General features: G+C 40.1%; 2 protein-coding genes across 3 annotated transcripts in view; one reads left to right on the top strand and one right to left on the bottom strand.

Moving 5' to 3' along the window:
* Positions 1–19,155, top strand: part of rab3gap2 (RAB3 GTPase activating protein subunit 2 (non-catalytic)) — a 121,271-nt gene extending 102,116 nt beyond the window's left edge. The window contains exons 28-35 of the mRNA XM_038812024.1: positions 6,332–6,402; positions 7,396–7,431; positions 11,216–11,290; positions 13,289–13,507; positions 13,871–13,960; positions 14,598–14,807; positions 15,982–16,140; positions 18,281–19,155. Of these exons, the coding sequence (XP_038667952.1) occupies positions 6,332–6,402; positions 7,396–7,431; positions 11,216–11,290; positions 13,289–13,507; positions 13,871–13,960; positions 14,598–14,807; positions 15,982–16,140; positions 18,281–18,430 (1,010 nt within the window). The 3' untranslated portion in view covers positions 18,431–19,155. The remainder of the gene's footprint in view (positions 1–6,331; positions 6,403–7,395; positions 7,432–11,215; positions 11,291–13,288; positions 13,508–13,870; positions 13,961–14,597; positions 14,808–15,981; positions 16,141–18,280) is intronic.
* A 3,412-nt stretch (positions 19,156–22,567) lies between these two features.
* iars2 (isoleucyl-tRNA synthetase 2, mitochondrial) overlaps positions 22,568–27,322 on the bottom strand; it is a 109,082-nt gene continuing 104,327 nt past the window's right edge. Inside the window, exons 22-23 of one of the 2 annotated variants that reach the window (XM_038811998.1) lie at positions 23,610–23,754; positions 22,568–22,759 (exon numbers count right to left, since the gene is read on the bottom strand). In XM_038811998.1, the coding sequence (XP_038667926.1) occupies positions 22,608–22,759; positions 23,610–23,754 (297 nt within the window). In that variant the 3' untranslated portion in view covers positions 22,568–22,607. Of the gene's footprint in view, positions 22,760–23,609; positions 23,755–27,322 lie in introns of those variants that run through there. The other variant, XR_005462359.1, reaches the window with a different exon arrangement.

The raw sequence follows: 27,322 nt of genomic DNA, 5'->3' as shown, positions 1-27,322 counted from the left end.
AGCAAAGAAAAGAGGTTTCAGAAAAAGATAGATTCATTTTTCCATCCCGACAAATGATTCTTAAGGAAATTATTATCTTAAGGTCTCGTCTTCTTTACAGCTGTGACTGGCTTTGACTAATTTATAATTCACTCAATTCGGCCAAACTGTCTGTCCGTCAATTTAAAAGAGATATGTATTTAAAGATATTGGTGTGAATTTCCCATTCCATCGCTTGAGAATTCTTCGCAAGGACTTATCACCCTAGACAGGTTGTTACCATAGAAATGGAACTGCCCGTTCTTTCACACAATGGGGCCTTTTAGCTATTTGACGTCACTGTTCCTTCAGTCTCTAGCAAGTCTCAAGCAATTTGCAAAATGTCCCCAGCTATTCAGCTTTCTTCACTCTCATGGTTAATATGATTTAGTTAATTACTCTTAATGAGTTATCAATTAAACCTTTCACCTATATCATCTTTTGCTAACTAGAAAGCTAATTTCTATCAGTCTGTATCCTTTGGTTTCATAGTGAAGTAATGAATATTAAGTTCATTTAGTAATCCATTATTTAATAATGATCAAGACCACTGAGTTTTCACAGAAAAATGTTCAGAAACACAGGTAAAATCCAGAAACACCATGTAATTTCACTTATTCAGCCACTTTAAACTTGTGAAAGACTTCTGAAAATCAAGATATGTTTTCTTAACCTGGCACCCTACAGCAGCCAACTTAGTAAATTCCTCAAAGTTCAAGCAGTTGGTGAGGCAAGACCGTTTTTTTATGTGGCGTGACCTATTATAAACAACATATCGTGTGACTTACTGAGCAGTGAGACAGAAGGGAAAACACTTATCCATTCAAGAATGAATTGTAACTTCCCATTCCAAAGTGCAATGAATACATTTTAGCAGTTGCTGATAGTGGCAAGAACATGTGTATCGGTGTACTCTGGACCGAGCAGTGTTTACAAAATCTTGTTGTGCAGTGGATGTTGTGCAGTGGTGTTACTGAACCATTAAGCAGCACAGAGGCCAAGAACAGAAGCAGGGAGCAGCGGGCTAACGAGACGAACTGGGGTTGGGGGGGGGGGGGGGGGGGGGGGGGGAGGCACAATGAGAGATGTGTTACAATGCTGGACCGGACCTCAAAGATTTTGTTAAGATCCTACTAGGGGCCGATAAATTTCTGATTAAAGTAGACAGAGTTTGAGATTTAAGACCTTGCCCATGAATAAAGCCACAATATTCCAAGGTTTTTGAACAAACAAAAATAAACTTTATTACACAAGGTCAGAACGATAAAACAATTTACAATATCTAACTTGTAGTCTAACATTCAGGATAAATATGAGGTACATGTGAATTAACAGGCAAACTGTAGGCGAACACACCGGACTGCAAACTAAATGGCAGGCGCGATCAAGATAGAGTCCACGGATTTCTCAAGTCATCCAGACATCAGCATGCACTGAGTTACCCAATCCCGTTGAAGATCTGTCTCTTTCACAAGGGATTTTAGTCTTCACCTTTGAAGATCTCCCCAAAATTCTCTCCAAATTCTCTCCAATTGGAATTCTCTCCAAAAGTCACTCCAACTCTGTTGGTGCCAACGATGGCCCACCCAGGCTTTCAGTCTCTTCTAAGATTCTGTTCCCCTGGATTCCCGAGTATGTGCTTAAGCACCAACTCACAAGCACAACTTCAGGTCTTTGGCTGCACTGAGTAGAATATTGCTGCTCCAAAGGGGAACCTTTACCCCAGTGACCCACAGCACACAATCACCAAACTTTGATTGCCTTCTTGGATCTTCAGGGCTTCTCTGACCTCTCACAACTTAAAATCTGTCAACCGCATCCCTTTCTCTGATTGGAACCTCTTTCTTTGTTCCTTAACTGGGACTTGTTTCTGTCCCTTGCCTGGGAATCTGTTGGGACCACGTCCTGCCCCTCTCCCCTGCTTTGGGACACTTCTCTTCAATGCTGATCTGCTCCTAGTCACAAGACCTAGGTCTTTGTGCTGTTTTTCCTTTCTGTGCAAGCACACTGGGTCTCTCCTCAAACCAAAGAACTTTAAATGCATCCTGAACTGCACTTGCATTGCCCGCTTCCAGTCTGCAAAGTGCGGAAACTCCGAGGTCTGTCGGAACTTGCCGTTCCCAACCTCTGCTCTCGACATGAAGGTAAGTTGTCTTTCATAACAGATAGGAGAGAATTAATAGCGAGCCTGGCATGGCAAACCAGGATGGGGGTAGGACCTTGCGAGAAATGCAGCAGTAGCAGCTGACCAGATGGTCTCAATTTCAGTGACTGAACTCCTCACATTTGTTGGAGGTGTGTGTGTTTCAGGGAAGAGGAGACGGGCTCAAGAACATGGTTGGTTTTGAAGAAAATCAGCCATTGGTTATTGTTGCTGCTGAGGCTGTTAATGGATGACAGAATGGTTTTAGCAGAGGAGAATTGGGTGTGATAGGGCTTCATGTGGTCTAGTCAGACCTGGTGATGAATAGCTAAACGAGTTTGGAAATCCGTATATTGAAACTGTTGTGACCCGGGCAATGTTCAGATACTTAGCCTGTACAGAGAGAAACCGGTTTCATGCTCCATGTGAACTAAAACATGCATGTTATATATCAAAGAATTTCATGCCCTCACCTATCACGTTTTATTAACTAAAATGTCTTGCCTCTGGTTTCCCCTGAAACCGCTTGGTCAAATTTAGCTTCTGCTGTTCTCTCAGCACTAGCAACAGTTCCAGTCAGTTTTATGAATGGCACTGAGTTTTAGAATGTTGCAGAATGGATGGATGAGGAGGGATAATTCACATACACTATCCCTGGTATCAGATCAGATTTCACGTTAACATTGATAATCCTTTTTGATAGTGCCGGATTTCATATGTGCACTTGTGATTTAAATCACTCTGCCACATCTCTTGAACCTAAGCTATCCAACTGCTCGTCCATTAACAATGAATAATGATTTCCTTTGGCACAACATGGGGAAGATTGAAATCATCTAAACCTGCTATAGTCTCTGTTCCATGCTGCTCTTTTAGTGGGAAGCTGATTGCTTATATTCTTGCTGTATTTTAAAATCCTATCCAAGTTTGTTCATTGCCAGCCTCCACTCTTACCTCAGTACTTCTGCTGCTGGCATCCTTAGATATACTTTCATTATCTCTGGGCATTTCTAGGCATACCTTCTGTCCTTCATGAACTGGAATTGACCTAAAATAGTCTTCGCTCATACTGATCCACGATAAATTGTACTCTTCCATGGGCCCTGATCTCGCTGAATTACACTGGCTCCCCATGTTCCATCCAATGCGATAATCCTCATGCTTGCCTATAAATTCCTCCTATAACTTTGACTCATTTTTTCTTTGCTTTATCCTCCAGTCCTATCCCTCTTCAGAATCATTCACTCCCTTTGACAGGCCATCTGCCAGCTTCTACCCTTTGCCCCATCGCTATTGAAAACCTCAAGGTCTAACTATTTGAAAGCTTTTGGTCATCTTTCTTTCTTTGCCTCCTGGCCTGGTGTCCCTTTTACCGTATGTCTTTGTGAAGTGATTTGGGAACTTGTTTTATATTTAAGGCGTTACATAATTGCAAGTCATTATTGTTAGATAATCTACTAGGTGAGCAATTAACTATTTTATAAATGGGGTGCACATACAGTTAATAATACAGATTACCATTTAAAAAAAATATATTTTTATTCAGATTTTTTCAAAACAAAATTTTTTACATAACCATTAACAACATTTAACAAAACCAAGGTGAATGTTAACATTATATAAAGAAAGAAAACAAGAATATGCAACATTCTCTCCCCCCCCCCCGGAATGCTGCGCTGCTGACATTTTAATGCTCCTAGAAAGTTGAGGAACGGCTGCCACCTCCGAGAGAACCCCGTCATGGACCCTCTCAAGGCAAACTTTATTTTCTCAAGACTGAGAAACCCAGCCATGTCACTAACCCAGGTCTCTACACTCGGGGGGGGGGGGGGGGCTTCGAATCCCTCCACATTAAAAGGATCCGTCTCCGGGCTACCAGGGAGGCAAAGACCAGAACGTCGGCCTCTCTTTTTTTTTAGAAAGGCGCGTACCTGAAGGTATCTGAAGAAATTTCCAGGGGGCAGATTAAATTTCTCCTCCAGTGCTTTCAAGCTGGGAAAAGTCCCGTCTATGAAAAGGTCCACCATCCTTTTAATACCTGCCCTCTGCCAGCTTTGAAACACTCTGTGTGTCTTGCCCGGGACAAATCTGTGATTGTTGCGTATCGGGGTCCAAACTGAGGCTCCCTCCACCTCCCTGTGTCTTCTCCACTGACCCCAGATCCTTAGTGCCACCGCCACCACCGGACTTGAGGAGTAGCGGGCTGGTGAGAACGGCAGAGGTGCTGTTACGAGCGCCCCTAAGCTGGTGCCCTTGCATGCGGCCGCCTCTAACCGCTCCCACGTTGACTCCTCCCCCAATACCCATTTCCTAATCATGGCTATATTAGCCACCCAGTAGTTGCTGCAACAATTCGGCAGCGCTCTAGATATGGTCTCTTTACTCGCGGGGTCTTATTTGCCCATACAAATCCCGAAATGATCTTGTTCACCCGCTTAAAGAAGGACTTGGGGATGCAGATGGGAAGGCACTGGAAGACAAACAAAAATCTGGGGAGGACCGTCATCTTAACGGTCTGCACCCTCCCCGCTAGAGATAGCGGGAGCATGTCCCACCTTTTAAAGTCCCCCTCCATCTGCTCTACCAGCCGGGATAAGTTAAGCTTGTGGAGGGCCAGATTACCATTTTCTCAAATAACGTTAAGACTCAAACACTGCAAATCTCAAACTGCAAGCTATAAATAAATTTTATAAAGAAGTATTATTAAACAGAAGTAACAATGATCTCATCAGATTTAGAACCTAGAAACATAGAAAATTAATGGTGCACAAGGAGACCATTCAGCCCATTCAACCTCATTTATAATCCTGATCTGTTTAAAAAAAAATGAAAATACAAAACCCTGTCTACTATTTCTCTCAACTTTAAATGACTTGCACATGAAAAAGACAGATGCTGGGTGGGATTTTCCGGTCCCCCAGCCATGAGTTTCCCGGTCGGCCGCCATTCGCTGGCAATGGGATTCTATCTTTCCGCTGATTGCCAATGGGATTTCCCATTGTAACCACCCCACGCCGCTGCAAAACCTGCTGTTGGTGGGCAAATTGAATTGTAACGACTGGAGAATTCCAGCTGTTTTTTGTTTGTTTTTACCCATGCGGAATATCTCAAGAGTGGAATAATCAGGACAACTGGATTCAATATTTTACTCCTTGTTTTGAGTGCAGAATTGTGTCCACTTTCTAAAGTCAGATAAACACAGGCTTCAGTTAATGTTTCACGTCAAGAGCTTGTAAAAAGCCTGCGGGAAGGGTCTAAGGGAGGACAATCACTTTTAAATTGTAGAGTAAAGAGTCTGTGGTTATGTTAATGGAACGATATTGACAATGATGATGTCAGCATGATATCAGTGTCAGATGACCGAGAGAACCATATACTTACTGTGAAATATGCAAATAGTTTCAAGAAAACCTGTATACTATCTGCACTCAGAATAAGGGAAATCTCATCGACACATGGTAATAGCACAAAACATAAATCAGTTAACATATTAATCTTTAAAGATGACAAGTAGCCAGCAGATTCAGTGAAATTATTTATATATGTATACATCAGCAGCTATGGAAATAAAGCATGAAGATGTCATTTTTTTAACATTGGCCATTATTTATTCATTCATACACAAAGGGAGAGTGACAGCGTGAGCAGGAGGGCTAACAAGTGAACTGAGTAAGCTGATTCAGGTAGATTGGTGGTTGTGGATTTTCAGCACAGGGGCTAGGTGACACTTCCCAGATGTGACAGACTGGGGCTCAGCAGATGATCCAAAAGTGAAACATGACAGAAATCATGGAATTGCAAGATCATTGAGAAAAGTGCAACTGTTCTTCCAAGAATGTAAGAAATCTGAAATATTAAATTGTAAATTTAAATTACTGGGCCGGAGATGGTGGGGGTGTGGCACAGGAGTTTACATAGAAAATAGCAGACTACAGAAACTAGTTCCACATTGCTACCTGGTGAGCATCACAGAAAACCCCATTATCAAAAACAACTGTTGACATACATGATTTGAATTGGAAATGTTAACATGGACTGTATTAAATCCAAGTTTATTGCATAAAATTGAATATTTTAATAATTCTTTTAATCAATTAATGAAATTGATGAAAAATTGGGCTAAGTCACAGCATTTATTGTGTGCAGCTGAATACTTTTTTTTCTATGCAGGCATTGCTATAATGATGTGGAACACCTTTATTGTGAAGAGACTGTCAGCAGCTGCTTACCTAATGGATAAGGTGAAAGCTGAGCATTTAATTGAAGAAATTTCCATTATGGTGTTAATGTTACTGTTTAACTACATAAATCAGAATAACAAAAGTAAGAAATAAAATAAATAGCGAGGAGATTAAGTCAAGAATTGTAATAGTAAATTATAAAATGCTCTTTGGCCTTAGATTAAAATTCCTGAATGTATTTGAGCAAATGCAAACAAATGCAGAAAACTTTCTCCCTGTACTTTTTCTCTTCCTGAGCCAGGAAGTGACAGTATGATTTAGACAGGAAAAGTCTGGTCATGATGCAGGAGCACTGACAAGCTACTGAAGTGTTTGTAGAAAAATTGAACTTGGGGATTCATTAGGAAATTGGATAACGACAATTATAAAAAATAATTTTCTTATTTAGTATAGGGGCATAAGTGCTTTGGTAAAATTGCTTACATTTTTGCTGCCAACTAGTGAACATTTACATATGAAATTGAAGTGATATCTAGAAATGACTAGTATACTAATAATCTCAAGGCTGAAAGAGTTGACGGATTGACAGATATGGAACACTGCCACAATACTCCCAATGCTAGCAATGGCTTTGGTCTGTAACCCAGAACTAAGATATTGTTTTCACACACACCTTGTCAAACTAGACCACCCTGTTGCTGCAGTGACTCGATGATTTAAATTGCTTGATGCCACTGACTTCCTGCATCCAGGTCTTATCTAACTCGTGGCAATACTAAAGTAAGTTTCCATAGCTGGTTACCCTAGAGCAATTGAGTTTGTTACAAGCTAAGTAATTGAAGTATTTTGGGGGGGGGGGGGGGCTGGTTTTGTATAGTTTAAATACCATGCATTACCTTTCTGTTGGTAAATTTATAAGGAAATTCTGTTAATTTCAATCTGTTGACAAAGCACAATTTACATTCTTACTTGCATGATTATCAGATATTCTAGTCACTTGACTTGTATTGATGAATGAGGCCATTAAAACTGATCAATATTGTTTTTTAATAGGTTGGCAAGGCACCAAAAGACAGACTATGCAGAAGAGTGAGTATTTTGAAAATATTCGGGGAGTGCGCTAGCCCAGGTGAATCTTCACCGGAGCTAGAAATCCTTTCAGTTTTAATTTCTTTATAAGACCATAAGACATAGGAGCAGAATTAGGCCACTTGGCCCATCAAGTCTGCTCCGCCATTCAATCGTGGCTTATATTTTCTCATCCCCTGGGGAGAATTCTTATTTAGTATAGCGGGATAAGTCCTTTGGTAAAACTGCTTACATTTTTGCTGCCATTCTCCTGCCTTCTCCTCATAACCCCTGGTCCCCTTATTAATCAAGAACCTATCTATCTCTGTCTTAAAGACATTCAGTGATTTGGCCTCCGCAGCCTTCTAAGGCAAAGTGTTCCACAGATTCACCACCCTCAGGCTGAAGAAATTCCTCCTCATCTCTGTTCTAAAGCAATAGAAATGCAGGATGTTGGAGCAGCATGGCGGCACAGTGGTTAGCACTGCTGTCTCACGGCGCTGAGGACCCAGCCCCGGGTCACTGTCCGTGTGGAATTTGCACATTCTCCCCGTGTCTGCGTGAGTCTCACCCCCACAACCCAAAGATGTGCAGGATAGGTAGATTGGCCATGCTAAATTGCCCCTTAATTGGAAAAATGAATTGGGTACTCTAAATTTATATTCAAAAAAAGAAAGCGCAGGATGTTAAAATATAGTCAACTCTTGGACTTCCAGCCTGAAGTGATTGAGCCGAATTCTCGTACCTGAAAGAATTCAAAGTGAGATGAAACTGGTGTGCTGTCCAACAAATACACATAAGTAATATGCAGTAAGCATTTTTTTTTAAACTGTCTTCAAATTTAATTTCTACTCTAGTGTCTTTGATTTAGCTTAAATAAAAATGTAAGCTACCACTGTTACATCATCGATTATGCATAAGTTCCAGTACATTGTATAAATACATTGACATAATTTAGCACATTGGAATTCTCTCAGTATTGATATTGAAGTTAAATGTGCAGTTAAATAAAATTATGCCAGTTTCCTATAAAGGATGATGTTTCTGTTCAGAATTGCCATTAAATTACAGGCGATTAAAATGAATGTGTTGCCGCGATTTTTGTTTATTTTTCAATGCCTACCGATCTGTTTAGAGAGATTGATGAATGATTACCTCGTTCATATGGGGAGGGAAGATGGCTAGAGCTAGAAAGGTGTTGCTGCAGATGGGAAGGCAGTCAGGGGGATTTGGTCTTCCAAACCTGATGTATTATTACTGGGCGGCAAATGTGGAGAAGGTGCGGAGCTGGGTCAGAGGGGTGGATTCCCAGTGGGTCAGAATGGAGGAGAGTTTGTGTGGGGGGGTCGGGATTGAAGGCGCTAGCAACAGCGCTGCTCCTGATGGCCCCAGGGAAATACTCAGGAAGTAGGGTAGTAATAGCATTGTTGAGAATTTGGAGGCAGTTTCGACAGCACTTCAGGTTAGGGCAGAGTCGAGGGAAATGCCGATTCAGAGGAATCACAGATTTCAGCCATGGACGTGAGATGGGAAATTTCGGATATGGGAGGAGAAGGGAGTTCGGGCATTAAAGGATTTATATCTAGGGAGTCGGTTTGCAGGATTGAAGGAGCTGGGAGCGAAGTATGGGCTGGAGCAGGGGGAAATGTTTAGATATATGCAGGTTTGAGGATTTACCAGGAAGGAGATGCAGAGCTTCCAAGTGGTGCCGGCCTCCGCTAGAGGAGCTGCTAACGACAAGGGGACTGGAGAAGGGGGTATTGTCGGCAGTTTATGGGGTTATTTTGGTAGAGGAGAAAGCTGGAAGGGATCAAAGCAATGTGGAAGAGTTGGGAGAGGGTCTGGAGGAAGGGTTCTGGTGTGAGGTGCTCCGGCGAGTGAATGCCTTCACCTTGTGCATGAGGTTGGGGCTCAACACAGCTGAGGATGGTATATAGAGCATACCTCACAAAGGCGAGGATGAGCTGGCTCTTTGGGGTAGACGATTTGTGTGAACGTTGCGGTGGGTGTGCCCCGCAAACCACGCTCATATGTTTTGGTGTTTTTCAAAGCAGGAGGATTACTGGGTAATCTCTAAAGTGGTGCACGGGAACTTGACCCGGGCTCTCTTGAGGCCATATTCGGGGTGTCGGAGCTGCCGGGTTGGAAGCGGGTGCAGAGGCAGATGTTGTAGCCTTCGCCTCGTTGATTGCCCGACAGCGGATCATAGAATTTACAGTGTAGAAGGAGGCCATTCGGCCCATCAAGTCTGCGCCGGCTTTTGGAAAGAGCACCCCACCCAAGCCCACACCTCTACCCTGTCTCCATAACCCAGTAACCCCACCCAACACTAAGGGCAATTTTGGACACTAAGGGCAATTTAGCATAGTCAATCCACCTAACCGGCACATCTTTGGACTGTGGGAGGATATCGGAGCACCCAGAGGAAACCCACGCAGACACTGGGAGAACGTGCAGACTCCGCACAGACAGTGACCCAGCCGGGAATCGAACCTGGGACCGCGGAGCTGTGAAGCAATTGTGCTAACCACTGTGCTACCGTGCTGCCCAATTGATCCTATTGGAGTGGAGCTCAACCTATCCACCCTGTGCCCCGGCGTGGCAGGGGGACCTGCTGGAATTCTTGACTCTTGAGATGGTGAAGTTTGAACTGAGGGGAAGGATGGAGGGTTTCTACAATTCATTATGCACTTTCAAGAATTGGATGACATTGAACATTAGAAGGGGTGGGGTTATAATAATAATAATAATTGTTTATTGTCACAAGTAGCTTCAATCAAGTTACTGTAAAAAGCCCCTAGTCGCCACATTCCAGCACCTGTTCTGGGAGGCTGGTACAGGAATTGAACCCGTGCTACTGGCATTGTTCTGCATTACAAGTCAGCTATTTAGCCCACTCTGCTAAACCAGTGTATTGGACTCTGTATGTTAATGGTGACTATAGGTGATTCCTGATTCCTTTTATTTGATGTTTGTGTTGACATGTGGGTTGTTTGGGGGTTGGTGGGAGGATGGGATTGTTGTTGATAAGGGGATTGACGTATTTGTTACCGTTGATTGTCGGTGGATGTAAATTTTGAAGAAAATGTGAAAAAGTAGAATAAAAAATATTTTAAAAAAAGAATTGCTATTAAATCAGGAAGTGGGGGGGAGGGTTGTTAGCTTTGGTCTTATATACCTTGCAACTTGTGAAGCTCTGTATTTAATTAACGGTGTGCGTGGGTGTGTGGACACGTAGTGTGTGTGTACAGAAGTTCCACTTCTGTACTGCTGTTTACTGCTATTTTCTAATACTGTGTTTCTGTCATCCAGTATGGAAAATCCATACCCACTAAACTTACAGATCCTGTACGTGTAAAGTTCTCTTGAGTGTTGCTACGACATGCACTTGTATCTGTGATCACTTGTCTATTCTGTATCTGGAATATGCACTGGGTGTAAAATTCTTAAAATGGAGGTTGGCACCTGGCGTGGTGCACAATATCACTGCTCCAGTATGCTAGTCCTCTGAAATGGTGCTCATACACTCCACTATTCTTTACATGGCAAGTTACCAATCTTGACTGTGTAATAGAGAAACTGCTACAGAAATTGTGTTTTTTTTTCCTCCCAGAGAGGGAGAATTCGCAGGACCGTTTTGTGTAGCTGTTTATATTCTTCCTAAAGTTTTTACCGGAGCTTTGATTCTGATTACCTGGCTGCATGCTCTTTCAGCAGGGGAGGCGAAGAGTACTACAAAAAACATTCTTCAAACAAATGGAAGTACTGACCGATGATTTGAAGTATTTCATTTTTTTCTGGACAGGATGTTGGCATGGGTGATACTGCAGTGACGTCTTTCCTTGGCTCTTGCTCACTGCTTCTTCAAACTTTAATGGAGGTAAAAAAATAATAATTGCATTAAACAATGTTATCATGTTTGGATTGGTGATTTTTATATAAGAAATATTTTTTGTAGAATCAATAATAGAACACTTTTTAAAAACTTTTTGGGACCTGTATTTGAATCTAGTAGACTGTGGGATTAAAATTCCTTAAATCAAACAACTTTTGTTTGTTCTTGGTATTTGGAATTAAACAGATTTCACCAAATTACTAATGCTTTTGACCCGACATATAGAACAACATTAAATTAAGTATCCCGTACCTCAACAGACTATTGGAAATGAGGTGGTGCAGAAAGAGGGCCTTTTAAATTCACTGCTAGCCCTACCTAAGCTGACCTACGAGTGGTTGATACCAAAACTGGATGCACAAGGAAGGGAAAAGTTCCAAAGCGCAGATATCCAGTCGCTTCAGCAATTGTCAAAAACATCAATATTTTGAAATATTAGAAATAGATTCACAGAATTATTACAGTGCAAAAGGAGGCCATTCAGCTCATTGGGCAGGATTCTCCGACCCTCCCGCCAGCGCCGGTCAGGGGCCGTTAGCAGCGCCCCTCCCCCGGGCAATTCTCCGGGCCCCGATGGGCCGAGTGGCCACCCATTTTGCCCAGTCCCACCAGCGTGAAATAGACATGGTCCATCCCGGCGGAACCTGGCTTGGAGGGCGGCCTGCGGAGTCCTCGGGGGGGGGGGGGGGGGGGCACAATGGTCTGGCTTGTGATCGGGGTCCACCGATCTGCGCACTCTTTCCCTCCGCGCCGGCTTCTGTAAGGCTCCGCCATGGCCGGCGCGGAGGAGAAACCCCCTGTGCATGCACAGAAATCACGCTGGTGATTTTGCGCATGCGCCAACTCGTGGTGGCCCTTTGGCGCTGGTTGGCACGCCACCAACCCCTCCAGCGCTGGCCTAGCCCCCGGAAGTGCGGAGGTTTCCTCAAGTTCCAGGCGACCCAACGCCGGAGTGGTTTGTGCCGCTCTTGACACTGGTACGTGTCATCCCGCCAATTGTGTCTACACCAGGTCTCCAAATGGTTATTCTGACTTAGTGCCATTCCCCTGCCTATTCTCCACCCCCCTGCACATTGTTTCTGTTCAAGTAATCACCTCATGCTCTCTTGAATACCTCAATTGAACATGGCTTCACCACACTTCCAGACTGTGCACTCCAGAACCACTTGAATGACAAAGTTCCTTTAGATAGTTTTAGCATATTAAATATCCTTGTATGATTTTGTCTGGCATGCTGATACTCGTGCTGAAGATTCACTTCGGCCACCTAAACTGTGATAGATTGTCGCCTTGAAATTAGTCCTTAATATCTGTTATGTTGTAACACTAAAGTACAGATTATAATGTGGGTGGTATTTTGTTTGGCCTATGCAGTGTTCCAGAGAAATTTTCATGAGTAACGTTACATTTTTAAATTAAAGTTGCACGTTTAAAATCCGTATTCTGAATCTATCTTGTGGTAAACGATACTGAAAGATTTGTAATGCTTTGTTACAAAGGCATAGTAAATGTGTGAAACTAAAACTGCCTGTTAGCTTGTGGTTTTGTTATAAAAGTACATTGAAAATAAGATGACTGCATTTATGAACAGAAAATATATGTTGGGAAATATATTCAATTAATTGTTCACCATACCAATACACCTTTGTGCTGATCATTTGTTTTTAATGGGAGGCATCTTTATTAATATAAATGATAATTATTGAGTAGAATCAAAAGATCTTTGAAGTTTGTTTCCATTTTATACGATTGGTCGCTAACAGAAGAGGTAATTGAAGCTAAAGCATGGATACATTTCGGGATTAAAAACATGGAGAGAACAAGTAGTGATGGACCAGTTAGGCTGAATGATCTGTTCTGTGATGTACATTTTATGAAATAAATTAAAAATATATGCAGGTTAAACCTTTTTATATGATTGCCACAGAATTGAGTGCCTCACTATGTTGCCCTTTTTAAAATGTTTTTTATATATGTTATTAGGCTGAAGTTAGCAGTGATGAAATGAAGGAACCATTTCTAGACATTGAAGACACCTGGTCATCTGTGGAGGGTCAGACTTCCATAGTGGATCTGGCTCTGGAACAAAGACATGTCCATTATCCATTGGTTCAACACCACTACATTTTGTCTGTCATTATGCATGGAATAATGCTGTTTGGGATGAAATCTGTCAAAATATTAAGTCTATTTGACAGTAAGGTATGTTTTTTGTATTAACTTTTTTTATCCCCATATGTCATGTGTTCAAATGCAATAGAGAGACTTTTTAATGCTAATAATGGCAACTTCTTTAATTATTATTTTATATCTAATTTGCTTCTCAAAATGCAGAATTAAAAATAGTTGTCCACACAGCTCATATATTTTAAATGTTTTTTTTTTCCATGTTCAGGCACTATATATGTATATTTAGAAATATGTGACTAAAGGAAAGCTACTTTTAAAGGTTAATTTAATGATTTAATGCTTATGTAATTTGTGCCATTCATAACTGAAAACTGAAAATTCTGTCCCAAACAAAAAAGCAGTTGCATACTTTGTTATGTGTAATTTACTTCGAAGGGCAAAAATGCATTTTTCAAGGAGCTAACATCAATCCAGTTGCTGCCAAGTGGAGATATGGATCCTAACATAGTCTCACTAAGACAGCAGGTAATAAAATCATTGAGTGGATTGTTGCTTGTTAAAACAACAGTTTGGCGTTGTTATTTGCCACAATAATGACATTGAGAAAACAAACCTTCTGTATTAGAATTTGGAAATTCTCATTTGCATGTGTCTAGTAGAAATGGTCAAATTACAAAGTGTGTTGTTACAGTTCTTCCGATCCTCCATATTGGCTTGAAATTCCGTTGAGATATCGTAACACTTGCTTGACCAAACAACTAAAATACTATCATTTTTTAATTTTACTTGATGGAAAACTGGCATCAGTCTTGCATTTAAGTTAAGATTGCAATTTTTAATTGCTTAGGAACTTATCCATTTCTAGCATCTGAGTTTTAAAATTCAGCCTATATTAAATGAAATCAGTCTTGAGTATCTTGATCCACAGTGCACAATCATTTCTGTTGTACGAATTTGCCAGTGTTATGCAGACAGGCTGCACTGATGCTAAAACATGTGGTTTCAATCTGCAGCTGATTCTAGGTGCTTGAAAATTACAGAACTTTCTCAAGTGTACAAAATCCAGAAAAAAACAAAGGATCTGCACTTGTTTGGAAACTGTATCATATTTTCCAGGTGCAATTGTTTCGTCATGCAGTAACTTATGAATGTTTTCTTCCAGTTCCTGATGAAAATAGTCAGTGCCGCAGTGAAAGACCTAATTAAACCTCCGCAGACTGCTTCTGAAAAGCAACCTTATCAAGAGCAAAATGAAGACTGGGCATCTGTGGCAGTGGAGCTGTCTCAGAACCTCCAAGTGAATGAGGATGTTATCCGTCGACATTATGTATGTGAGCTGTATAATCATGGAATTGACCAGATTGGTGAAGAGGTAACATATATCCATCTTTCAGTCATTTGTTTAAAAATAGATAATTAAAATAATTATCTATTATTTTGAGAGTGCTCGAGTCATTTTATTGTTGCATTTCCTCCAGAACAGATAGATTGGATGGGTCAAGATTCATAGTTTAAAGCAACCAATAAATGAGAAGTAATTGCTTTTATATACTGCCCTTCACATGATAGGGACATTCCAATATGCTTTGCAGTCAATTAACTATTTTTGAATTGGGGCAGCACGGTGGCATAGTGGTTAGCATTTCTGCCTACGGCGTTGAGGACCTGGGTTCGAATCCCGGCCCTGGGTCACTGTCCGTGTGGAGTTTGCACATTCTCCCCGTGTCTGCGTGGGTTTCACCCCCACAGTCCAAAGATGTGCAAGGTAGGTGGATTGGCCACACTAAATTGCACCTTAATTGCAAAAAAAAAATAAAATTGGGTGCTGTAAAACTTATTTTTAAAAAAGTTATTTAAAAAAAAAACGATTTTTGAATTGTAGTTGTTTAGGCAAATATAGCAGCCTGGTTTTATGCAGCAAAGTTACACAAATCAAAATAGGCGAACTGATGCAAAATACTTTGATAAGACAGGATTATACTTTGTTATTGCTGAAATTAAAGTTGCAATCTGTGATATTGAAAATGGAACCTATCTAGAGTATTTGTAGAGCTGATCAAATTGCAGCTCTTTAATTACATGCTGATGGTCACCAACAGAGAGACAACAAAAATCAGAAAAATAATTTGTATTTATATATTGCCTCCTTGGAGTCAGTTAGCTCAGCTGGCTGGTTCGTGATGTGGAGCATCACCAACAGCGTGGGTTCAATTCCCGTACTGGCTGAGGTTAACTATGAAGGCCCACCGTACCAATTTTGCACCTTACCCGAGGTCCCTTGACCCTCAGGTTAAATCACCACCAATCAGCTCTCCCTCAAAAGGTGAAAGCAGCCTATGGTCCTCGGGGACTATGGTGATTTTCAATTCATTTTAATGAACATATGTAGAGTTTATCCTCAGTTGTATTCGTTTTTTTAATGAATGTTGTCGATGTAATGCTGGAATAGTTTGGGGAAATTTATTTTTGATGAATATTGTCTAATGAACACTTTTTAATTTGATTCTAAAATTTCAGCCATTCTGTTTCATTTGCTGTCTGTTCAGGCTCTGCTCCAGGTGCATGATCAAGAGGTTCTGGCATCCCAATTACTTGTGCTGACAGGTCAGAGGCTTGCATATGCTTTACTTCATACTCAAACTAAGGAAGGTATGGAGCTGCTGGCCAGACTCCCGCCAATGCTGTGTACGTGGCTTAAGGCCATGGTGAGTATTAATATAATTTTATCAAAAAAATTAACATTTTACTGAAAGAACAAACACATTGTGCAACAAAACAAAATTATGTTCTGTATGACCGACTTCAAAATCATTAACTTTTTATAGGCTTTTGTTTATCTGAACTAGACTATTCTTATCCAGTAGTCTGTATTATTCAAGGTATCACTGAAAGTATTGACTGGTTTACTCATTATGGAATTATCCCACAAAAGAATGAGGATCTGCATGGGTTTTGGCCACTGGACTGCATAATACTGTAATTTAGGAACTTTTCACTTCAAGTAACAAATAACAGCGTCAAGTGAATTGTCATCACATCACTGGGAGAGCTGGATGTTGAATTGGTATTTCTCAGCAGTGAAGCTCATGATTGAACCATATGCTTATGAGAAATAAAGCAAATATATCGGATTTAACGATATGTGGAAGGAATACCATCATGTTTGAGTCTTCAAATTGAACTCATGAGCAATCTGCTGTAGACGCCCAACGTGGGATGTTCACAGCTTAGTTTGCCAGAGCCAAGATTTATGAACCAAGTGCATTCATGGGTAAACCCAAAGTAAACTAGTGAAAACAGCGTGGCTTACTGGTCTGAAGCATATTAGTGAACTTGTTGCTGCTTGTCAACAGGAAGTGCAGTCTACCTGTTGAGATATTGGCTGCAGATTATTTAAAATGCACTGGGAAGAATTAAACCTTTATTGACAGATTAATTATCTCTGACTGTGGGTCCCATTAATGATGCCCTGCATGGAAAAACTGCCTGGCTTGGGTGTCTGATTTTTAGTGTCCAACAGACCCTGTATATATTTTCGATTTAAAGAGAAGACTGGGAAAATTGCAAGGAAAACAAACATTTATGTTCCCAACCATAGATTCCTCTTTAAATTCAAAAAGTTAGCTGCAGTCCATTAAGCTGAAGTGCTGATATGGTTGGTTGTTTCCTAAAACTAATTTGTAAATTCATTGCAATAATGGGAGTACAAACAGGTACTTTAATATCTGTGGAAAATAATTTAAGGTTTAACATTAAAATATGGGTTCATCTTAAAACATGTTGAATATTCTCAATCTTACCGGACAAATTTTTAGATTTAAATGGATAACTCTTATTATAGAGCAATATTAACATTGAGAAGAAAGTTCTACAGTAATTTATACTGGATTAGCAAATATTCATGGGAAGTGCAGAATTGATGGCAGTGTAGGACCTATACACTTGTTTCAAAATAAATTTAAAGTACCCAATTAAGGGACAATTTAGCATGGCCAATCCACCTGCCCTGCACATCTTTGGGTTTGGGGGTCAACCCCACGCAAACACAGGGAGAATGTGCAAACTCCACCCGGACAGTGACCCAGAACATCGAACCTGGGACCTCTGCACGTGAGGCAGCTGTGCTAACCACTGCACCGCCGTGCTGCCCTAGGAGCTATACACTTTTAATGTGCAGCAGCATTTTCACTTTAAAAAATGTGCCAAAAGTCTCATTATGACTGAAGAGCTAACGCAAAAATATTTAAACAAAATACTTGCCTCAATTTCCTATCGCATGCTGGCTTCACTGTTTATTTCTTTATGAGCCCACTTGGAACGTGAAGAACCTTGGCCTGTGAAGTAGTCATTATGGCACCGAAGGAGGCTATTCTGCCCATCAAGTCAATCTCAGCTCTCTGTAGAGCAACCTAGTTAGTCTCATTCTCTTGCTCCATCGCCATACCGGGTTATTTCCCTCAAAATGTCAAATCTTTAGATTTTGTTCTACATTTCTGAAATGTTTTATTCATGTTTGACTCAATATGAGACAACAGGAGGTATGCCAGGTAAATTAGCAAACATTAAATCATGGCTCGATGGTAAAACTAACCAAGCTTCGACAGATTTATATTCCAGAACTGGCACTATCAACTGCTTACTGGGTTAAAGTACCCTCAGCTGTTAGCCTTCCACCATCTCCTTGCCCACTGAATAATAATGATCATACTGCTGATTAGTCTGCCATCCTAGGTGTCAGTAAGTGACCATGAAAGTTAACAGTAATAGTTTGAATCTCTTAAAATGCCATATCTTTAATAACCAGCTTTCTTGCTTTCTAATAATCATGGTTTGTACTATTTCTAGGATCCTCAAGATCTTCAGAACACAGATGTGCCAATTGTAGCAACAGCCAGGCTGGTGAGCAAATTGATAGAACTCTTACCTGAAAACCACGGGCAGTACAGCCTGGTGCTGCATCTGTTCGAAGCAGTTGAAGCCATATCCTCCTTGTGACAAGAGTTGGCCAATTTTTATTTACATAGGTCCCAGATTTGACCAGCTGTGAAGAGCTTGGATCGTTTTGATGTAAATGAGCCATTTTCTGTTGCGAATAATCATGTTCTTAAATGGTTATTGTTATAGGTGGTTACGGAGTTCTGTTAAACTCTTTCGTTTCTGTTCCATTATGTGTGATATTCTACTACCCAAATACACTTTGCATGCCCATGTTTACACAATGTGAGCTTTGCTTCAGCTATCTCATTTTACTGCTAAAAGATGGCATTAGTCTCAGAAGAAACAATAGTGTTGCTGTAGCTATGCCGATTAGATGTCAGCTGAAGCAAGTCTGTATCTCAAGGTATTATGTAGTGAATGAGTTATGTAGTGTGGGCCATACATCTATGATTTCTAATCCTACTGTTGGAGATGAAAATGGAAAGAGGAATTTTGCAATATATTTTTTCCAGCAGTAAATAACCCAGACATCCTACCAAGAGTAGATGACTATTTAATGAAGCCTTATGTCACAAAACAAAATGACAAATTTGAGTTTATTTTGTTAATGTAAAGACAAAGTTTTTATTCCCTCAATTTTTTTGCATTTGTATAAGTAACAAAATAAAGTGATCAGACACCAAGTGTGTACAGTCAGATAAATTTCCACAATCAGTGGGCAAAGACCAACTGTAATATTGTAAATTATTGCTCATTAATCAAATAAAAACTCTTCAATCCATGCTGTGATGCTCTTTGTACAAATAACTGGAGTGCAATGCCTGTGTATGTGACAAGTGAAATTGTTGTTGGAAACTGAGTTTATTTAAAATAAACACTAATTTCTGTGAAAATGTTTTTGCTTGAGGTCCAATTAAAGAGACATGTAGTTCATGGTCTATAAACTTCAGCAAAAACAAATTGCAGCACTGCGATGTAATGCCTGACTTTGCAGTTAGTATGTGCAAATGCCTTTTTAAAAAAAAAAATTTGACCAGATCTTGTTGAAGGCAAACCGGGTAATCTTATCAGATTTGTGGTCTCAGGATTACCTACCTTCTCAAAGATTTTCAGCAGCAGCTAATGGAGTTTTAAAAACACAATTGTGACAGTATATTTTTTTCATGAAAACTGGCATAGGGGACAACCAGACAAGTCCAGGAGCCTGTTATAGCATTCCATCCTGAAATGAAGACTGCATGACTGGAACTTCCAAACACTAACACTATCATAGAAGCTGGAATTAGCAGCCAGTCAGCAACCATGGTTAGGAAGGTGCTTTTTGACAGGATGTTGTGAACAGATTTTTCCCCTAGAGTAGTTACAATAATTCCTCAAGAAAATATCACTTTCAGAAAGTATGCATTTCTAATTTAACACATTTGCAAATTATTAAAACAGAACATACTGATTGCCATTTACTCGATGCTGTAGCTACTCTGATAAAATACAGAAAAGGGTGCAATCTTTCTGCATATTAGGTTTCCTACAGAGTTCAAAGTAACTTTATTAGAAATTAAATGTAAGCTTTGTTGCCTTTTTTACCTGCTATAAATATGGCAATCAATAAGTTTGCCCTTTCTTTGGATAGCGATATTATATTGCTCAGTCTCCAGGTATCAAATGATACCACCACAATGTTCAACCGGGTATCGATCAAAGAGCCAAACACCAGTTAGTTCAAGATCAAAGATACTTTATTTACACACACAATTATCATGCAACATAACACTACAAGTTAAACTACACCTATCAACTATGACAACCCGTACTTAACTTCAGGCACCCGTCTTAGGTCAGAGGAACAGTGGCCTTTATTTGAATCTGGATCTACTGGGTCTGGAAAAGGAACTGCTGCTCAGCTGGGCTCATCCGTCTGGTAGCAGATGTTGAACTTGAACCTGGTGGTGCTGCACTTGGGAGGTGGATGCTGCCAGAGTGCCAGGTCAAGAGAGAGCGAACGCATCACGGTTTCTCTCTTTATCCTTGGGGAGTTTCATGCTCTTTTAGTTGGGCAGTTCTTGATCACTGGATTTCATTTGAGCCAATAAAGGGGCAGGTGCCTTGATGGCCAGGCGTGTCCTAAGTGGTCATTGACTCTTGTTGATGCTTCCTGAGTGCAGGGAGTGGCACTGTAATGTCTGGGATTGTATCGGTTGCTCAAGTATCAGTCTTTTGTCTTCGAGAAGGGCCATCAAAATGCTAATCGGTTGGGGGTTTCGATGCTGTCTGGATTCTTCACTCACAAATATACACTGAACCTTACATTGTCCATTTTTCCTGTTATGCTTTCGACCGTCCATGTTTCTTATTGTAAGTGGCCATCCCAGATGGCTACAGCTCTACCATATCATAGAATTTACAGTGCAGAGGGAAGCTGTTTGGTCCATCGAGTCTGCACCAACCTTTGGAAAGAGCACCCTCCTGAAGCCCACTCCTCCATAACACCACCTAACCTTTTTGGACACTAAGGGCAATTTAGCATAGCCAATCCACATAACCCGCACATCGTTGGACTGTGGGAGGAAACCCATGCAGGCAAAGGGAGAACATGCAGACTCCGCACAGACAGTGACCCAAGCCGGGTATTGAACCTGGGACCCTGGAGCTGTGAAGCAACAGTGCTAACCACCATGCTACCATGCTGCATTGATATTTAGTTGACAAGCTATCTGAAATATTTGATGGCTTGGTAGTCAAGATAAGCCGACTTGAAATGGTCTTAATACATTTGGTTACTTAATTTCTCTAAACGTGGACCAGAATTATTCACTTCAATGTATTCGTCTCTTCCAATTCATTTTAATGGGTGGAAAATCACAACTGGCCAATTCACCCTGAATTGTTCTGAGGTCTGGTGTCTGAAATTCCACTTGTTTGTCACTAAATTAACAATTGTGAGCTAACTGCTTTGTGATGTTGAAAGGGAATGTCAAAGATTAAGATTGACAAGATGGAAGGGTTGCGTAATGACCAGTTTAAATAGGGTAAGTTCGATCTGAAAAAGTGAAGGTTGACTGATATCACTGCCATGTTCATGATTTGAAAGGAGACCTTATCCAAAACAGTGGAACCAACACATACCAGCTTCATTAGGGACCTACAAAATTGATGTACAGAAATATCATTTGTGCCAGATTTATGGACGTTGTTCATTAATTAAAATTGGACTTTTTACAGAAAATAGTTTTGGACACAATAGTGATCTCAACACTTTCCACACCAGGGGAAGTCTGCTGTAGATTGTTAACATTAATTGTCAAGATTAGCCAACAATTTCATTATTGTTCTATCATGTGACTGTCTTTTGGAAGGCAAACTAGATAGATCTTGTTTTTTTTAATGTCTAACTTATGTACAATAATCTCTTTGGAAGCTGCACTAACTACTTGTACAACTTATTTAGCAAGCCTACCACTTGCGCACAACTGACACAAGAACCATAGTTGCTTGCATACAGAACCCACAAATATCCAATAGCTGGGATCAGTCCATCCATAAGTGATCAGGTGCCTGATCCCAACATTATATAATTGTACACTAAATGTCATTTTCCGAGCCCGCTATTACTATTTAATTAAAGTTCACTTTGTATTTTGTTTCTATGTGAAGAACAAAAACATTTCTTAAAAGCAGAATACCTTTGTACAAAAAAGTGTTTATTACACACATAACAAGCAACATAGCCATTTATCCATTAAGTTTCATTAACTGGTTACTCAAGATTAATTAGGAAACTGACATGATTGTATCATAGCATATATACCTTGGGAATATTTGCTATCCAAAAGAGAAAATGGAGAAACTTTCACCGTTAATACTACAGTCAGGGGAAACTGGAAATTGACGTAATGGTTGGGCTATCAATTATGTGTAAATTGTTCTTCTATCTGTACAATAGTAGCTGTAAAAATATAATCAAAATTTACTTCCAGATTTTAAGGCAGATATTACAGAAACACCAGATGTGCAGAATCACCAGACCCCTGAACCTCAAACTGGAAATGGTAGTTTTGACATAACCCTATCAAAATCTGACTATTCAATGAGAACAGAAGACTGCTGAGGTGGGAATGTGAAGATGAAATACATAGCACTGGCTGATTGTGATGAAAGTTGGTTTTTCATTGCATATTCATCCATGTGTCTGTTCTGTTTTCTTAAGTGCTCACATTAATCATTATCTGCTGACAAATTAAATGCTCCACTTTCCAGCAATGGCTTCCAAGCAACGAGGGCAGGGTGTTAATGCTGACTCTGATGTGTATTTCTTACATCGAGGGCATTTTTCTTTGGTAGCTGATTGAATGATTACTTTGTAAGATGATTCTTCAATAATATCACCACCTGTTAAACAATTGGGACCAATTATTTTCCATGTAAATAAGAAATATTCTTGCATATTCACAATAATAATCTTTCTTACTGTTACAAGTAGGCTTCCATTAACACAGCAATGAAGTTACTGTGAAAATTCCCTGTCGCCACACTCCGGCGCCTGTTCGGGTACACTGTGGGAGAATTCAGAATGTCCAATTCACCTAACGGCACGTCTTTCAGGATACTTGGGAGGAAACCCACGCAGACCCGGATAGTGACCCAAGCTGGGAATTGAACCTGCGACCCTGGCACTGTGCTACAGAACAGTTCATCCCATAGTGGGGAAAGCACTTTTGTATCATTAAACATTGAGAATCTTCCAGCTCTCTACCTTCAGTTCCTTTCCTGCTATCGCCATTTATTATTTCTTCATCATTATAATAATTGCTGCTTTAGGCAGTGAGAGAGTATAATCATATGATTTTGTGACTAATACAAACTTCAGCTGCACTAAATTTAATGACAAAGTTAGACCAATTTACAAGTTGTATAAAAGAATTGTGAAATCTAAAATTCAATTGTTTTCAGTACCAATTTTTCTCCCTTTTAATTTTATTTAAAATAATGAATGCTCTTTCATCTTCAAATCAATTTACTTTGAGAACATGACCCTAACCATAATTAGTAAAACAACATCATTAGCATACAGTTAGACTTGGTTCAACATCAATTGTTTTTCCATACTCTTGAGTCAAGCAGAGTAACCATTTTAGTTCATGTCTCCAGTGATGTTAAACGTCAACATCTCTTGGAAGGGAAATTTGAAGTTCAAAATGCTAGTCCATTTCAGGAAAGTGACTGTATAAAGCTGCTTTACCTTCTAAATTGATTACAAATTTTCCATCGATAAAATCTGTATCTGTAGGCAGATCACGGGGAACACTTGGAAGTAACGTTGTATGTGATGCCATCATTAGCTCGTTCAATTGTGAAGTACTGGATTTTTGCTCACCCTGCAATTGCTTTAGACATTAAAAAAAGGTAAACTTAATGTAGAGTTCCATATTTTTGAACAGGAGATCAAATCTTTTCTACATTAAATTGGATTCAAAACCTTGCCTTCTGTGTACAACAAAATAGCCATATGGATAACTCAAAACATGCTAATGAATCGAACAGATGAGAAATTTTGCATGCCAGTTGATGAGATGTACCGAAATCCATGACTGACATAATTTGATCTAAGCATTTAAAAAGGGATTAAAACGGATATTATGAACTTTGAAACTGCAGGATGGTGGCCCTAGCGACAGTGTCTGAGAGGTAAAGTAGTTTCAATGAAGATTTATTTCTTAGGTGGTCTGGGTAAAGAAAGATTTCATGACGTCTGCCAGGAAACCAGGCCCAGATCTGTATGTACCAAACGCAACATTCTGGGATTAGAGATCACCAAAGATTCACGAGCCTTTGAGTGAGAAATTTATCATCTCAGTCTTAAATGACTGGCCTGAAACTGTCCCATTATTCTAGATTCGCCAACAGAGGAAGCAATGTCGAGCTCTTCTTCATAATCTTGAATGTTTCAATGAGATCAGCTAATAGCACAGTGGGCAGCACGGTAGCAGAGTGGTTAGCACAGTGGCTTCAGAGCTCCTGGGTCCCACGTTCGATTCCCAGCTTGGGTCACTGTCTGTGTAGAGTCTGCATGTTCTCCCCGTGTCTGTGTGGGTTTCCTCCAGATGTTCCAGTTTCCTCCCACTGTTCAAAGATGTGCAGGTTTGGTGGATTGGCCATACTAAATTGTCCTTAGTGTCCAAAAAGGTTGGTGGGGTTACGGGAATAGGTTGGAAGTGTGGGTTTAAATGGGCTGGTGCAGACTTGATGGGCCGAATGGCCTCCTGTACTGTAAATTCTATGAAACAGAAGGCATACTCAGGCTCTCATTGTAAGACTCTCATCCAGGGACCATTCTAGTGAACCTTTGCTGCGCTGCCCCCAATGCATGTATATCCTTTCTTAAATTATAGAGACAAAATTGTACAGTATTCCAGGTGTGATCAAAGCACTTTATAATGGTAAAACCTAATCATTTTTTTACTCCAATCTCCCTGCAATAGAGATCAACATGCCCTTTGCTTTCCTAATTGCTAGCTGTACATGATGTTAATTTTGTGTTCCTTGTACGAGTACATCTAAATTTCTTGGAACACCAAAGTTTCACACCTTTTAAAAACAATTCTGTCTTTCTATTCTTGCAACCAAAATGAATAATTCAAGTTTCCCAACATGTTACTCCCATCTGCCAAATTGTTGCTCACTCAAAACTGTCTATATCTACCTCTTTATCCTTACAGCTTGCATTCCCACTTAGCTTTGTGTCGTCAGTAAATTTGGATACATTACTCTCTGAATCTTTGTCTAAGTCGTTAATATAGATTGTAAATATCTCTTTGTGGCAACAATCAGCCATCTTAAATGTCTGATTTGTGCCCACTCTCTGCTTGTTCATCAACCAATCCTCCATCCGTGCTAATATCTCACTCCCAACCCCATGAGCACTCGTGTTTTTTTAGTAGGTTTGGGAATCTTAAGTATACCACATCTGTAATTCTTCTTTATGTACCCTTTTGGTTACAGCCTCAAAAACTCTTAACAACTTTGTCAACAGAATTTCCCTTTTGTAAAACCAAGTTGACTTGTTTCTATCGTACTATGTTTTAAATAACATTTTTAAGACTTCCTCAATAATAGATTCCAGCACTTTCCTGATAATATCAGGCTAACTAATGTGTAGTTCTCAGTTTTGTCTCCCCCACCTTTCTTAAATAGCGGTATTATATTTGTTAACTGCCAATCTGCTGTGACAGAATCTAGGAATTTTGAAAACTCAGCCTGCGAATCCACTATTTCTGCAGCTACCTCAATCTTTAGGATGTAGACCATTAGGTCCTGTGCATTTGTCAGAATTCAGTCCCTTGAGTATGAGAGATAATTTTTCTCTGCTGATATAAATTACATCACTCTTCTACGTAACTTGTGTCCTCAACTGTGGAAACAGAGACACAAAATATTTGTTCAATGTCTCTGCCATTTCCTCATTCCCATAAATTTTCCTGTCTCTGCTTTTAAGGGGCCAACATTTACTTTGGGTACCCTCAACCTTTCTTATATACATTCAAAAGCTCTTTTAAAAAAAAAAATATTCCTGGCTAGTTTACTCCCATTCTATTTTTCCCCCTTTTTGATCAACATTTTGATGGTTTCTAAAACGCTCCCAATCATCATATTCTATTATTATTTTCAGAATTCCAAGCCTTTTGCGATCCTTAAATTCTTTAGTCAACTACGTATGACTAAGTGCGACGACAATAATCTCCCTCAATGTCAACAAAACAAAGGAGATTGTCATTGACTTCAGGAAGCGTAATAGTGAACATGCCCCTGTCTACATCAATGGGAACGAAGTAGAAAGGGTCGAGAGCTTCAAGTTTTTAGGTGTCCAGATCACCAACAACCTGTCCTGGTCCCCCATGCCGACACTATAGTTAAGAAAGCCCACCAACGACTCTACTTTCTCAGAAGACTAAGGAAATTTGGCATGTCACCTACTCACCAACTTCTACAGATGCACCAGAGAAAGCATTCTTTCTGGTTGCATCACAGCTTGGTATGGATCCTGCTCTGCCCAAGACCGCAGGCAATTACAAAAGGTCGTGAATGTAGCCCAATCCATCTTGCAAACCAGCCTCCCATCCATTGACTCTGTCTACAATTCCCACTGCCTCGGAAAGGCAGCCAGCATAATTAAGGACTCCACACACCCCGGACATACTCTCTTCCACCTTCTTCCGTCAGGAAACATACCAAAGTTTGAGGTCACGTACCAATTGACGCAAGAACAGCTTCTTCCCTACTGCCATCAGACTTTTGAATGGACTTACCTCGTATTAAGTTGATCTTTTCTTTACACCTTGTTATAACTGTAACATTATATTCTGCAGTCTCCCCTTCCTTCCCTATGTACGGTATGCATTGTTTGTACAGCATGCAAGAAACAATACTTTTTACTGTATACTAATACATGTGACAATAATAAATCAAATCAAATATGGATCTTTCGCACTGAATCTTTCCAATGGAAACTAAATATTTTCCACTGTTTACTTCCCACCCTACCTTTCAGCAATTCACCCAATCAACCTTAGCCAGCTCTCCCCTCACACTTTAAGTTTAAAATTCTTTGTGATTGGAATATGTAGCTTTTAAACTTAAATGTGGAATTCAGTTGTATGGTGATCACTATTTGGCAATGGCTCTTTTACTATAATATGACTAATTACATTACACAATATTAGATCTTAAAATACCTTTATCCCTTGTTGGTTTCACAACATATTGCTCCAGAAAACGGTCATAAAAGAATTCTACAAACTCATCTTCCAGACACTTTTGACAATTCGATTGCTCCAGTCTATGTGATGATTAATTGACTGATGTGAAGCTTTCTCCCCCACAACTATTGAACTGCCTGCACTACAAGCTCCAATAATTTCTTGTTTAATAATTCGCCCAATAGTATAGCTATTGTTA

Source organism: Scyliorhinus canicula, chromosome 1 (assembly GCF_902713615.1).
Source record: "Scyliorhinus canicula chromosome 1, sScyCan1.1, whole genome shotgun sequence".
In the NCBI taxonomy this organism is placed as follows: domain Eukaryota; kingdom Metazoa; phylum Chordata; class Chondrichthyes; order Carcharhiniformes; family Scyliorhinidae; genus Scyliorhinus; species Scyliorhinus canicula.
This window is presented reverse-complemented; position numbering and strand designations above follow the sequence as displayed.